The following is a 16,182-nucleotide window of genomic DNA, read 5'->3' as shown; positions in this document are numbered from 1 at the left end:
ACTCTGCACACGTCTACAGTGTAATCAGGTAACTGAGAATATATTCCTCTTCCCCAGAGAAATCTCTCAGGCTGGTATTTTCTCTGCAATTTACTTTGTTTCTGTCAGGTGCGTCTATCTTAGACATTTAACTCACATTAATTCCTCTGTCATTAATTCTTCCTATTGTCTTTAGGCAGACTTTTTTTTTAACCAAATTTCCAATTCTGCACTGTTCAGAAAGGGCCTACAGTTGTCATCACAGTTTTCTTAGCTCTTAACTTTTTCTTTTAAAATGTTTTATTTACCAACTGAGGTTTAGTCCTACGTATATTATAATTACATACAAAAAACTACATTCAAAGAATATTAACCTTGCAAAATCAGGCACTCAGAAGTTAGGAATTAACTGTATTAAAGATGCCTGTACAATCTTAATTTGGTCCCCTTCTGCATATGCATTTTCAAATAGTCCTTAATTACATAATCACATGCTACTTTTTCCACAGAACCACTGCTTCGTTAAGTGCACAGGATGGACAGACCCCAAGGAAAGTTGCATCAGTTTAATGTAGGTTTAACTCTTACTGAATTTCGTTTAGCTTGAATTGGTGAATTACCAAATTAAGATAAATCAAGTTAAGCAAGAATCAAGCCAGTTTAATCACTGTTTAACCTAATTCAGAATAAGGCACTCTGATTCAGTAATAAGAGTGTTGATACATTGAGTTAACCAGAATAACTCCTCATGAACAGGTTTAATAACCGGTTAAATTTATTACTGTGAATAAAAAGCTAAAATAGCTCCCCAAAGTTAATGGTTTGTGCCTTCCTGGCTGGAAAACGACTACTGCATTATGGTTTTCAAACTAAGATGCCCAACATTTATCCATTATTTATATATTCTCTCACCTCCGCTCTCATACGTTTTGCTCGGCGTGCAGGGGGACAAGTTTCAGATGGCTGAACAGACTGTCTCTGGGGAATATCATGGGGTTTGTATTCCTTGTCCTTTGTATCACTGGTAAGGTCTGGCTTCTGCAAACACTAAAATACAGGCACAATTGTGATTACTTAATTTTCTCTACACCACTAACAAAATTCCACCTCACACAAAATTGTGTAGTGCCTTTTCTGGGCTAGAGTGAAAAGAGTGCATTACTTTAACTTTGCTGTAGAAACAAAATAATGAACAGTTGTTAGCTGTAACCACTGTAACAGTATCTGCTTGAACATGTAACTCACAATATGATTTGTTATTTCATTCAGTACAATGGTGAAAATAAAATGTAAAATTATGAAGGCTGTGTTTTGTTTTGTTTTTTAAAAAGGGAAATCTAATTAATCTGTTAATGTTCATATATTGAAGCTGGTCTGAAATTCTACAGTGGAACATATTTCCATCAGAGAATAAAGAAAAGGAGTACTTGTGGCACCTTAGAGACGCTACAGCTCACTTCATCGGATGCATACCGTGGAAACTGCAGCAGACTTTATATACACACAGAGAACATGAAACAATACCTCCTCCCACCCCACTGTCCTGCTGGTAATAGCTTATCTAAAGTGATCAACAAGTTGGGCCATTTCCAGCACAAATCCAGGTTTTCTCACCCTCCACCCCCCCACACCCCCATGCTCAAATAAATTGGTTAGTCTTTAAGGTGCCACAAGTGCTCCTTTTCTTTTTGCGAATACAGACTAACACGGCTGTTACTCTGAAACCATCAGAGAATGTGGCACATTCACCAAAATCTAAAATATGTCACAGAGACTATTCAATTTCCATGAAAGTGCACTGGAAAACTCTCAGATTTCCTGACATCTTGGCAGGCTAATGGGGAGCATCTGGTGGCTGCTGTTCAGTGGGGCTTCCAACTCCTCCACAGCTCACCAAATGCACCAGGCGCCTGCAAGCTCTGGGAGCACTGGCTCCCCAGGACCATGACTCCTTGGTAGCTCGGCCTCCCATGACAACCAGCTGTCCTCATAGACTTTAAGGCAGGGGTGGGGAACCTTTTTTCTGTCATGGGCCATTGACCCACAGGAAATAATAATAATAATGGGCCACTTACCCGCTCTGGGGGAAAGTGGTGGAGGCTTGGGGCTTCCACCCGCAGTGGGGCCATCTTGTGCTCACAGCTCCAGCCCCTTGTGGGGGCACCAGGCGCCAGATTAAATTAACCCATGGCCCAGATCCGGCCCGTGGGCCATAGGTTCCCCACCCCTGCTTTAGGGCTACAAGGAACCATCATGATCATTACTTCTGACCTACACTTCACAGCAACCTCACCCACCCATTTCTGTAAAAGGCCCATAACCTCTGGCTGAGTTACTGAACTCCTCAAACCTTGATTTAGAGACTTCAATTTACAGAGAATCCACCATTTATTCTAGTTCAAACTAGCAAGTGATCAGTCGCCACACTACAGAGGAAGATGAAAAACCCTTGCTAATCAGATCTGGATTAAAATTCCTTTCTGATCCCAAATATGGTGATCAGGTAGACCAGTGGTCCCCAAACTGTGGGGTGTGTCCTGGACGAACATTTGTGGAGACACGCAGCACGGCCTGGGCCAGCCCCCACAAGGGCCGGGGAGGGAGCGCCACCCAGTCCCGTTCTGCTCTCAGCCCAGCTCCAGCCACACCTCCGCTCTTCCCCCAACCCAGATCCAGCTGCAGTTCCACTCTGCCCTCCTTTGCCCTCAGCCAAGCTCTGCCCTCACTCCTTCTACACCCCCCAGGCCAGCTCTGCCTCGAAACCCAGCTCCTCACCCACACCTCCAGCTCTGCCCCCAGCTCTGCCTTCAGCCCAAACTCCTATGCTGAGGAAGCCTTGGCTGTGCAGTAATGGGGGGGGGGGAGGGGAAGGGACACATGCCACGGACAGATTCCAATACTGGTAAGAGAGGGCGCAACAGGAAAAGTTTGGACACCACTGAATTAGACCCTAAACGTGGGCAAGACCCAACACACATACTTGGGAAAGAATTCTCTGTAGTAACTCAGAGCCCTCCTCTTCATCTAGTGCCCCATCTCCAGCCACTGGAGATATTTGCCAATAGAAATCACAGAAGAATCACAGAAGATTAGGGTTGGAAGAGACCTCAGGAGGTCATCTAGTCCAACCCCCTGCTCAAACAGGACCAACCCCAGCTAAATCATCCCAGCCAGGGCTTTCTCAAGCCAGGCCTTAAAAACCTCAAAGGATGGAGATTCTACCAGCTCCCTAGGTAACCCATTCCAGTGCTTCACCACCCGCCTAGTGAAACAGTGTTTCCTAATATCCAACCTAGACCTCCCACACTGCAACTTGAGACCATTGCTCCTTGTTCTGTCATCTGCCACCACTGAGAACAGCCTAGCTCCATCCTCTTTGGAACCCTCCTTCAGCTAGCTGAAGGCTGCTATCAAATCCCCCCTCATTCTTCTCTTCTGCAGACTAAATAAGCCCAGTTCCCTCAGCCTCTCCTCGAAAGTCATTTGCCCCAGCCCCCTAACCATTTTCACTGCCTTCCACAGGAATCTTTCCAATCTGTCCACATCCCTTCTGTAGTGGGAGGACCAAAACTGGACACAGTATTCCAGCTGTGGCCTCACCAACGCTGAATAGAGGGGAATAATCACTTCTCTCGATCTGCCGGCAACACTTCTACTAATGCAGCCCAATATACTTGTTGCCAAGAAGGCTAACGGGACACACTGTTGACTCATATCCAGCCTCTCGTCCACTTTAATCCCCAGGTCCTTTTCTGTAGAACTGCTGCTAAGCCAGTCGGTCTGCAGTCTGTAGCAGTGCATGGGATTCTTCCGTCCTAAGTACAGAACTCTGCACTTGTCTTTCTTGAACCTCATCAGATTTTTTTTGGCCCAATCCTCCAATTTGTCCAGGTCACTCTGGACCCTATCCCTACCCTCCAGCGAATCTACCTCTCCCCCCAGCTCAGTATTATCCGCAAATTTGTTGAGGGTGCAATCCATCCCGTCATCCAGATCATTAATGAACTGAGAGTATACGTCTCCCATTGGAGACTGCTGTGGCTGCAAACTCTTCTTCTAGTCTATCTTGCTAGGATTTGCCAGCTTCTGATCTCAAGCAAGCAATGGGCTAGCTTGTGACAGTGTTGTGAAGGAGAAACAAAGAGTTTTTCCGTTTCCCAGGAGAGGCACAGCATAAGTTAGAACCACGGGGGAGGGATAGCTCAGTGGTTCGAGCATTGACCTGCTAAACCCAGGGTTGTGAGTTCAATCCTTGAGGGAGCCATTTAGGGATCTGGGGCAAAAATTGGGGATTGGTCCTGCTTTGAGCAGGGGGTTGGACTAGATGATCTCCTGAGGTCCCTTCCAACCCTGACAGTCTATTCATTGGGCAGCACCTCCCTCACTGACCGCTCTTAGAAAGGAACTGGTTGGAACATTCAGGGGCTTCTGAGGTACAAGAGGCTGGAAAAAGTTCAGTAGAACAGAGCCCTTGAGCAAATCTATAGGTGTCTCAAAGGATGAAAAATCTTAACAAGGGGAATTTCATGCTGAGGCACCAGCCCCAAGAATGATGGCTTCTTTAGTGAATATCAAATTATAACTACACCTGAGGTCATATGTGCCAATGCTCAGAAAATATTACAATTCTGATACAAACCCCAGGAAATTTGAAGTTAAGGATGACAGTGTCTAACTTATACAGGGGCCTGGTCCATACTACAAAGTTTGTCGAAAGAAGCAGCTTTTCGTTGCCACACGTTTCCATGCATCCAAACCCAAATCTGAATCCTGTCAACATAACCCAGGCATTCTGTTGCCAAAATAAAATCATCTCCCTGAATGACTCAAGTCCTCACCCAACATACATCTACCAGGGGGAATGCCACTGTGGGCGCTGCATTACCTGTATCAGTGAGACCAGTCCTACAATGGCCCTGTCCCTGCAACAGTGACTGCTCTGGTCACAATTCTGACCTCTGCAGCAGAGGTGTCACAGTGACAGAAATCCATACCTCCAAACTTTAAGAATTTCCAGCATGTTTTAGAAGTGTGCAGCTAGCACACTAGATCAGCACAGTTTAGCAAAAAGACAGACCTCCAGCTAAACCTCATGCTCCTGCTTGGACCAGGAAAAATCATAGAACCATAGAATATCACGGTTGGAAGGGACCTCAGGACGTCATCTAGTCCAACCCTCTGCTCAAAGCAGGACCAACACCAACTAAATCATCCCTGCCAGGGGTTTGTCAAGCCTGACCTTAAAAACTTCTAAGGAAGGAGATTCCACCACCTCCCTGGGTAACGCATTCCACTGTTTCACCACCCTCCTAGTGAAAAGGTTTTTTCCTAATATCCAACCTAAACCTCCCCCACTGCAACTTGAGACCATTACTCCTTGTTCTGTCATCTGCTACCACTGAGAACAGTCTAGAGCAATCCTCTTTGGAACCCCCTTTCAGGTAGTTGAAAGCAGCTATCAAATCCCCCCTCATTCTTCTCTTCCGCAGACTAAACATCCCCAGTTACCTCAGCCTCTCCTCAGAACTCATGTGTTCCAGTCCCCTAATCATTTTTGTTGCCCTTCGCTGGACTCTTTCCAATTTTTCCACATCCTTCTTGTAGTGTGGGGCCCAAAACTGGACACAGTACTCCAGATGAGGCCTCACCAGTGTCGAATAGAGGGGAACGATCACGTCCCTCGATCTGCTCGCTATGCCCCTACTTATACATCCCAAAATGCCATTGGCCTTCTTGGCAACAAGGGCACACTGCTGACTCATACCCAGCTTCTCGTCCACTGTCACCCCTAGGTCCTTTTCTGCAGAACTGCTGCCTAGCCATTCGGTCCCTAGTCTGTAGCTGTGCATTGGGTTCTTCCGTCCTAAGTGCAGGACCCTGCACTTGTCCTTATTGAACCTCATCAGATTTCTTTTGGCCCAATCCTCCAATTTGTCTAGGTCCCTCTGCATCCTATCCCTGCCCTCCAGCGTATCTACAACTCCTCCTAGTTTAGTATCATCCGCAAATTTACTGAGAGTGCAATCCACACCATCCTCCAGATCACTTATGAATAGTCTCGGCAGTCTCTCCGTCACATCACGAATCTTAGCTCCTGGCAAGCAGCAGACTTCTCGGTTTTCCCGCTCGGGGCGGCAGATAGATGACTCAGTCCCCCTGAGGAGAGAGTCCCCGACCACCACCACCCGCCTCTTTCTCTTGGGAGCGGTGGTCGTGGAACCCCCAACCCTAGGACAGTGCATCTCATGCCTTCCAGTCGGCGGAGTCTCCTTCTGCTCCCTTCCCTCAGAAATATCATCTGGTCCACTCTCCGCATTAGTACCTGTGGAGAGAACATGAAAACGTTGTATCTGCATTGCTGAGAACATGTTGTATCTGCATTGCTGGTACATAGACGTTCCCCTTTTTTCTTCTGGATCTCCTCAGCCTGTGTGAAGAAGGGGCTGTGCAAGCCCAGATGCAGGGCCACTGCAGGAACAGGGATGTTTATTCAGACAAGGCAGAGAGTATGCAAGACCTGGGCTACAGCAGGGATGAGAAGAAATGCCAGAAAGGCAAACTGTGGCAGCTGTACCACAAAGAAAATCTGAAGCCACCCCAAACTTGCCGCTCCTATGAAGAGCTCCATGCCATACTTCGCAGGAACCTCACCACCACCCTGAATGCAACTTTGGACGCTTCATGAGATTTAAGAGGAGGGAAACTCAACAGCAGCCAGCAACAACTTGCTCAGAGAAGGGTACACCGAAGGGGATTCAAACCACATAGAAAACCAGGAGCTCTTCGAAACATAGCCAAACCTGAGCCAGACAAGCCCAGAGAGGAAGAAGGGAAAACAGGAAGGGATACGCCCGCATGATTCTTTACGTGCATTTTTTCATTGTGCCCAAAACCTCCTCCACCAATACTACTCCCCTCCTTCAAAGTGACACTCATTCATGCGGTCAAAGAACAAAGGAATTGACCTTGAAAGTAGCCAATCTTTAAAATAAATTTGTACTGGCAATAAAATAAGAGACTAAGAGTAGCCAGCATGTTTTAGCAGCAAGGTAGAATTTCAGCATCATAAAACACTAACAAATTAGAAAAATCAATTATTACAACCTCACCATAAAAATGAAGTACATAGGAAATTAAAAAGGGAAGGTTACTCACCCTGTGGAGTAACTGAGGTTCTTTGAGATGGTTGTCCCTGCGGGTGCTCCACTTTAGGTGTCTTGACGCCCTGCACTTGTAATCAGATTTATAGTAGCAATGCCACAGTTGGCCATGCACATGCGGCTCCCATCTCGCACTGCTCTGAGCAGTTACCCAGCATGCGCAGCCAACCAACCCTCAGTTCCTTCTCTACCCCAGAGGATCAGCATGAAACTCCAAAGTAGAGGGGAGGAGGGGGACAGTGGAGCACTCACAGGGACAACCATCTCGAAGAATCTCAGTTACTGCACAGGGTGAGTAACCTTCTTCTTCTTCTTCTTCGAGGAGTGTCCCTGTGGGTGCTCCACTTTCGGTGACTATGGAGCAGTGCCCCTCAGTGGAGGGGGGACTTCAGAGTTGTTTTATTGACGGTGGCTAGCATCGAGTCTCCAAACTGTGTGTCTGCAGCAGATTGTTGCTCGAGAGCATAGTGTTTAGTAAAAGTGTGGGCAGAGGCCCGGGTAGCTGCTTTACAAATGTCCGTATGGGTATATTATTGAGGAATTGTATTGATGTTGATAACACTCTGGTGGAGCGTGTGTGAACTCCTGGCGGAGCCGGGAGGTTGCTCTGCTGTTAACACAAATGGATACAGCCTGATATCCATTTACATAGTCTCTGTTTAGAAATGGTCTGACCCTTTCATCGTTCTGTTATAGAGAGAAAAGAGACAATTTTCTAAACGTTTTTGTTCTTTCTTTATAAAAGGCTAGTGCTCTGCGGACATCGAGCATGTGAAGAAAAGCCTCCCTGTTGTCAGCATGTGGTTTCGGGAAAAACACAGGTAAGTATATGGGTTGATTTAGATGAAACGGCGAGGCTACCTTGGGTATGAATTTGGGGTGCAGCCATAGGATCACTTTGTCTTTATAGAATGTGGTAAAAGGTGGGTGAATCATTAGTGTACGTAGCTCTCCCACCCTTCTTCCTGACGTGATGGCGATGAGGAAGGCCACCTTCATTGATAGATGTAGCAAAGGACAAGTCGCTACGGGTTCAAATGGTTTCTCCATGAGGCTACGGAGGAGGAGGTTAAGTTCCCACATGGGAGCAGGGTCTTTTAGCATTGGGTAGGTATTTATCATGGCTTTTAGAAAATGCTTAGTCATTGAATGAGCAAAGATAGTGGCTCCATCCACATTATCGTGTAACGAGGTGATAGCAGCTAGGTGTACTCTGATGGAGCTGTTGGATATCCCTGATTTTTTAAGACCCAATATATATTCAAGGACCCGGGGCAGTGGGGCCGACCGAGGGGAAATATGGTTATCCTCACACCAGGTGCGAAATCATGTCCAGTTGTGTGTATGTTTTTCGTGTAGTCAGTCTGAGACTGTTCAAGAGTATGTCTAACTTCCTTGGAATAGTCTTTGTCAATACCTGATAGCCATGGAGAACCCAGGCCTTGAGATGGAGAAGAGCTAGGTTGGGGCGACTGATGTGTCCTCGGCCCTGCGTCAGGAAGTGAGGTATTAAGAGGAGGGTTTAAGGTGGTTTCACTGCCGTCTGTCTCAGGTATGGGAACCATGTTTGTCTGGGCCATGTAGGCGAAAAGAGAATGACCCTGGACTTGTCTTGCCTGATCTTGTGTATAACCCGACTCAGAAGTGGGATCAGAGGGAATGTATACATTAGCGGTGATTTGCATTGTGAGCTGTTGCAAATAGGTCTATAGTGGGGAACCCCCATAGGTTGAATATGGTGGTGAGGGTTGCATAGTCCATCTCTCACTCGTGGGTTTGTGAGAAATCTGATGTACCGGCAGGTAGGATGCAGTGATGTCTACATTGTTGGAGATGCACCAATTCCAGAGGTGTATTGCCTCCATGCATAGAGGGTATGACTGGGCTCCCCGTTGGCGGTGTATGTAGAACATGCACGCTGTGTTGTCCGTAAGGACTTTGACAGTAGTGTTGTGGATTAGAGAAAGGAAATGCTCGCATGCGTTTCTGACTGCTCTTAGTTCTGGTATGTTTATGTGCAAGTTGTCTTCCACTGTGGATCAGTGACCTTGGATCATGTTGTCGCCCAGGTGAGCTCCACATCCCATGAGGGAGGCATCCACGGTGATCATTATGGTAGAAAATTTCTGTTGAAATGGGACACATGAGCAGACATTTTGTGGTTGTGTCCACCACTCAAGGAAATCCTTTACCTTGTGGGGCATGGTGAGCCACCTGTTGAGGGAGTGCTTGTGTGGTATACAGCAAGTGCGAAGCCAGGCTTGTAGGCATCTCATATGTAGTCTGGCATGTTTGACGATGAAAGTCATAGCAGCCATATGTCCCAAAATTTGTAGGCACGTCCTGGCGGACGTTTGTGGGCTGTCCATGACCATAGTAATCAGAGTGTTTAAGTTGAGGAAGCACTGTTGGGATAACCTCGCTGTTGCCGTGAGGTAGTCAAGATAGGCCCTTATAAATTCCAGTTGTTAGACAGGGACCAACATGGACTTCTGAAGATTTATTTGAAGTCCGAGTTCATAATGAGGACAATTGTGGACTGTGTGGCTTCTAGTGCTGCCTGCCGTGTTGGTGTTCTTAACAGGCAGTTATCCAGGTATGGAAAAATCATAACTCCTAGTCTGCGGAGGTGAGCTGCAGTGACAGCGAGGACCTTGGAGAAGACCCTTGGGACGGCTGACAGTCCGAAGTGTAGCACTCTGTACTGGTAATGTTGAGTGTTCTAGGGTGAAGCGCAAGAATCTTGCGTGTGCTGAGGTGAACACTGACATGAAAGTAAGTGTCTTCTTGGTCGAGGGACAAGAGACAATCTCCTTTCTCTAATGACGGAATTATCGTCGATAGGGTCACCATTTTGAATCTCTGCGTTTTCACAAACTTGTTGAGTTTGCATAAATCCAGAATGGGTCTCCATCCACCGTTCTTTTTCTGAGTGAGGAAATAATGGGAATAAAATCCCCTTCCCCTGTGTAGAGCTGGTACTGGTTCCACAGCCCCTAATTGCAGGAGGTGGGTTATTTCCTGTTGTAACAGGGGCTCATAAGAGGAGTCCCTGAAGAGGGATGGAGGAACGTGGTAGATAGGTGGGATAGAAATAAAATGTGATGGAGTAATCCTGCTGGATAATTTCCAGGACCCATTTGTCTGTAGTGATGTTGTTTCAGAATAGGTAATATGGTGACAGGCGGTCTTCGAATGACATTACAGTGTGGTTGAGACCCAGAAGTAGAAAGCACAGAGGTCTCAGGCCCTCGACCAGAACTTCAAAACAATTGCCTGGAGGTGGAAGGCTGGGATGTGGAAGTCTGGTCTTGATTCTGCCTTTGCCCCATCTGCCTCTGTTTGCGGCATTGGCTATAGTGTCTTTTGGGCTGAGATTGTGATGCAGCCCAGAATTTTTGGTTGTAAAACCTGCCTTGCTTTTTCTTGTTTCCAGGGACATAGATGCCTAGAGTCTTTAAGATGGCCCGGGAGTCCTTTAAAGCATGCAGGGACACGTCTGTGGATTCTGCAAACAATTTCTGACCCTCAGAGGGTAGGTCTTCCACAGTAGCCTGCACCTCCCCAGGGAATCCAGATAGGTGGAGCCACGATGCCAGATGCTTGACCACGGAGATCACAATGGAGCATGCTGCTGTGTCTGCAGAATCGAGGGAAGATTGGAGGGCCATCCTTGCAATGAGAGCGCCTTTGGAGATGTTGGATTTCTATGCTTCTCTCTTATCTTCCCGCAGGTGTTCACTAAAGGATGACATTTTAGAAAACAGATTGTGCGTATATTTAGCCAGCCATGCAGAGCAATTTGCAATGCAGAATTATAAGGTGGCGGAAGAATAGGCTTTGTTCCCAATTGTTTCACAATTGTTTCATCTGGGGACGACGATGAAATGCGTGTAGGTGACAAGGTGTCTCCTCCTGTTCTTCAGTCTCCTCATTTTGGGCCTCTGAAGGTGCTGGGTCCGTCGGTGAGGGAAAGCAGGGTGTTCTAGAGGCTGGTAGGTTAGGAGGCCTAATGATCTGGGCTCTATAGATGGCCCAAGTTGGGCGGCAAGGCAATAGGAGGTAGCATCCAAGGTTGAACCTGCCAGCCTCCCATGTCTACCAATGGAGAGAGGAGTGGCCAGGATTGTACATCCCTGTGTCATCGTCCTCCTAATCATCATCACTAGAGAGGGGAGGCGCTGAAGCCCCTTGAGTGAGGATCTGGCTTGGTCCAGGCCTCGCTGAGGTACCATTGATACTGAATAAGGGGGTCCCAGGAGTAGAAGAAACAACCAGGTCTGCCTGTCTGCTGAAATGCTGTGGTACCAGGAAGCTTGGTGCTGGAGACGGCAGCGCAGTCTGAGAGGAGAGGGTGAGAACTGTCGGTGCTGAGGTCTTGATGACCTGTGTATGTGCAGCAAGTGGCGCCATTGCACTAGTCGGTGCCGGGATGTTCCTCAGCCCCACAGGGGCCGCGCTAGGAAGCTTGGCTTTAGGGCGTGCACCTGACTGAGAGCATGCTCATAACAGGTCCTTGGCTCCTTGGGAAGTCTCTGTACTGGACGTTCCTATTGCCTCTCGGTCTGAGACTCTCGATGTCATCGGTACTGGGGCAGATTTTTTGCTGGGAGACCATTTTCTTTTAAAGAAAAGGAGAACTTGTGGCACCTTAGACACTAACCAATTTATTTGAGCATGAGCTTTCGTGAGCTACAGCTCACTTCATTGGATGCATACTGTGGAAAGTACAGAAGATCTTTTTATACACACATGAAAAAATGGGTGTTTATCACTACAAAAGGTTTTCTCTCCCCCCACCCCACTCTCCTGCTGGTAATAGCTTATCTAAAGTGATTACTCTCCTTACAATGTGTATGATAATCAAGTTGGGCCATTTCCAGCACAAATCCAGGTTTTCTCCCCAGCCCCCCCCCCCCCCCCCAAACCCACTCTCCTGTTGGTAATAGCTTATCTAAAGTGATCACTTTCATTACAATGTGCGTATAAAAAGATCTTCTGTACTTTCCACAGTATGCATCCGATGAAGTGAGCTGTAGCTCACGAAAGCTTATGCTCAAATAAATTGGTTAGTCTCTAAGGTGCCACAAGTACTCCTTTTCTTTTTGCGAATACAGACTAACACGGCTGTTACTCTGAAACCTGTAATTTTCTTTTAGGTGTTCTCACTGTGGAGATGAATGAGAGCGGTGTTTGGTCACCTTTTTAGGGACAAGGTTCTTAGAGGCGGTCTTAGTTGTGCCCGTCTGCCGCTGATGACCGTTGGCCTGGACTCTAGGTCTGAGGGATTTCTCCACCACTAGCAATTTAGGTTGAAGGTCCCCGGCCTTCCGTGTCCTGGCAGTCAGTTTTTTACAGTGTGGATACTTTTGGGGAATATGGGTTTCTCCAAGGCAGCAAACGCACTGAGCATGGCCATCAGAAATGGGTATCGAGAGCCTGCAGGTCAGGCAGCATTTAAAGCCAGGGGAACCAAGCATGCCTGAAAGAGGGCAGCTCTGGAGAAAAATGGAGTCAGTCCGTTTTTATTTAGTCATCACTGACGGCGGTCCGCCAGCTGGTGGGAGAGGAAAAACTACGACTAATAAAACAAATTATTATTGTTTTTAATATGTAAGAAAACAAAAACTAAAGTTAACTAAAATTAACTAGGATTTAAGGGATAGAAAGAGAAATATTGAGCTATCTACATATTTGGAGAGATGCTGCTGTCACTCTGACTCAAGCCAAAGGCGATAGAGAAGGAACTGGGGGTCAGTTGGCTCCGCAAGCTAGGTAACTGCTCAGAGCGGTGCGAGGCAGTCAATCAGGGCACTGCTGCTACATATCTCCGATTACAAGTGCAGGGCGCCAAGACACCTACAGTGGAGTACCCACAGGGACACTCCTCAAAGAAGAATATCTCTTACAAACAGCCCAGTGACTATCCAGTCAGAGCACCAGATTTTTAAGAGTAGGCATGTAATGTAAACAGCAAAAGACAGTGCTCTGATTTACAAGTCAGTTTTTCCCCAGACCAAAACAAATCCCTCTCATGCTCTGCTTGAATAGAGGTAGAGGTGGAGTCATTGGCACCAGGGTTCTTTTCTTTGGCTTCTGGTACTAGGCAATGGGAACAGCCCTTCACCCTTGAGGAGTATTTTGCTGATCTGTACACAAATGTCCCTTCCATCCTCTGGATCAATCTTCATAAATCTTCTAGGAGACACTCTCTGATCCTTTTCCAGCAAGGGTGATCTTGTTTGTTCCCCCTCAATAGGGGACGTTGGTATGCTACTCTGAGATGAGTCTAACTGGCACCATCACTGTAAACAGCCTGGTAGGATACAGGATAGGGCAGGCTTGAGACGCCTTCTTTAGGCCTTTGTCACCCTCAGGAGTGTTATCAGCCATAATCACCTCTTCCTGTCACAATTTCAGCTACTTTTTACCCAGTAACCCCCCCACTTTCATGACTATGGACTTATAACGAGAACTTCATGCTACTCACCAAGCCTAGAGCAACAGATCAGTTCCAAAGAAAGCTGAACCAAAGGCAGTATGATCACTGTATACTTTTATAAAACATCTCAATGGGGAAATTTTTAGGGAATTTTGAGGCTTATCTCTTCCTTTCTACTCCCACTGTCAATCTATAATATCTCTCTATCTTTTTGTTTATCACACTCCTTGGCTGCGGTGTCCTTGAAAGGCACCCCATTCACATCTGCTAGAAGACTGACCCTGATTAGAAGAAGTAAGAAGTAGAAAAGTGAGAATATGTTTTTGAAGCTTCTCCAGTCTAAAGAGGCTGCTGTCTGGGAGAGTACAGACTGGAGGGACCACATGGAGATCAATCAGAAGGATCAGAATTGGAAGGACCAACTATTCAAGGAAAAGCAGAGGGGCCAAAAGGTACATCAATAAGTGAACCAGGAACATGACCCTGCTCAAGCAAACAGATGTTGCAGAATTATCCAAAACATCCAAAACCCACCTCCACAACAGCCTTTGCATCTCATTCACAATTCATAGATATTTAGGTCAGAATGGACCATTATGATCATCTAGTCTGACCTCCGGCACAACGCAGGCCACAGAATTTCACCCACCACTCCTGCAAAAAACCTCACACCTACGTCTGAGCTATTTAAGTCCTCAAATCGTAGTTTAAAGACTTCAAGGAGCAGAGAATCCTCCAGCAAGTGACCCGTGCCCCATGCTACAGAGGAAGGCGAAAAACCTCCAGGGCCTCTTCCAATCTGCCCTGGAGGAAAATTCCTTCCCGACCCCAAATACGACCCCAATTCAGTGTCCACAAGACCACCCACCCCACCCACACACAAGGCACTAGCACAACCTACAGCCTTTTCCCTACAATTCTTTGATGGTGGAAAACAAGGAGAACTGAGACTATGTATACACTGACCTGCAAATAATGCAGGGTCAGGCAAACACCCAGCACTTTGCTTATTTAACACTAGTAATATAAGTGTAAAGTTTAATATTGTTATATAGGTGTCAACCCTCAAAGTTTACTGTTGCTAATAAGTTTATTCATTGTTTATTTGCACACAAAATTGTGGTTTTCTGAAAAATCACAAAATATTTATTGGGTGTCAAAGAAATGTTAAAGAGCAAAGCATCCCCTACTCTTACCAAATTCATAACAGATATTTAGAAATCATTTAAAATCCAGATTCAAGGCAAAACACAAAGTACACAAAAGTAGCACACCACAATAATATGGCACACTGCTAAAGCGATATTTTAAGGCCTCCCTCAGCCCTATAGCTCCTTGATGGGCTCTGGTTACTGCCTTTGTGTCTGGCTGTTCAAAATCAGCAGACAGTCTTTCCACTTAGAATCACAGAATATCAGGGTTGGAAGGGACCTCAGAAGGACATCTAGTCCAACCCCCTGCTCAAAGCAGGACCAATCCCCAACTAAATCATCCCAGCCAGGGCTTTCTCAAGCCTGACCTTAAAAACTTCTAAGGAAGGAGATTCCACTACCTCCCTAGGTAACGCATTCCAGTGTTTCACCACCCTCCTAGTGAAAAAGTTTTTCCTAATATCCAAACTAAACCTCCCATACTGCAACTTGAGACCATTACTCCTTGTTCTGTCATCAGCTACCACTGAGAACAGTCTAGATCCATCCTCTTTGGAACCCCCTTTCAGGTAGCTGAAAGCAGCTATCAAATCCCCCCCTCATTCTTCTCTTCCGCAGACTAAACAATCCCAGTTCCCTCAGCCTCTCCTCATAAGTCATATGTTCCAGTCCCCTAATCACTTTTGTTGCCCTCTGCTGGACGTCTTCCAATTTTTCCACATCCTTCTTGTAGTGTGGGGCCCAAAACTGGACACTTCCCCCCTCCACTCTGACAGCTCACCTTAACTGATCACTCTCGTTATAGTGGGCATGGCAACACCCATTTTTTCACGTTGTGTGTGTGTGTGTGTGTGTGTGTGTGTGTGTGTATCTATATCTACCTCCTGTATTTTCCACTGCATGCATCTGATGAAGTGAGTTTTAGCCCACGAAAGCTTATGCTCAAATAAATTTGTTAGTCTTTAAGGTGCCACAAGTACTCCTCGTTCTTTTTCCTGACAGTAAAGTTTCCCCTTCCCTTCGCTTCACAAATATTATGCATTATTCTACTATGACGAGAAGAGTTGCCTCACTGAGATCCAGCCTTTCCATGAGACATCACCAGAGGCCTTTCAACCTACCAAAAGCACATTCAACAGTCATCCTGCACCTGCTCAGACACTAGGTAACTCTCCTTGCTACTGTATGGGCATCCAGTCTATGGTTTCATAAACAAGGGACACAAAGGATAGGCTGGGTTCCCCAGAATCATTATTAGCATTTCAACCCCACCTATATGAATGTGTCAGTCTGGGAAGTATGTTCACGCTTGCATCTTTTGGAAAAGTCCAGTATACCTGAAAATGCAAGTGTCACACACACACACACTGTCCATCCAACAGTAATGTCAGTGAAATGTTCCCAGTGATCCATCAGTATTAGCACAGCCATGGAAAAGTACCCTTTCTCA

General features: G+C 46.4%; 1 protein-coding gene across 4 annotated transcripts in view; it reads right to left on the bottom strand.

Moving 5' to 3' along the window:
- KDM5B (lysine demethylase 5B) overlaps positions 1 to 16,182 on the bottom strand; it is a 178,815-nt gene that overhangs the window by 115,396 nt on the left and 47,237 nt on the right. For all 4 annotated transcript variants that reach the window (XM_084611400.1, XM_084611399.1, XM_084611401.1 and 1 more), the window contains one exon: positions 892 to 1,026. In XM_084611400.1, the coding sequence (XP_084467526.1) occupies positions 892 to 1,026 (135 nt within the window). The remainder of the gene's footprint in view (positions 1 to 891; positions 1,027 to 16,182) is intronic.

The sequence above is a fragment of the Lepidochelys olivacea genome, assembly GCF_965140295.1.
Source record: "Lepidochelys olivacea isolate rLepOli2 genome assembly, chromosome: 21".
NCBI lineage: Eukaryota > Metazoa > Chordata > Testudines > Cheloniidae > Lepidochelys > Lepidochelys olivacea.
The sequence above is the reverse complement of the archived record's forward strand: the minus strand, read 5'-3'. Positions and strand labels throughout refer to the sequence as shown.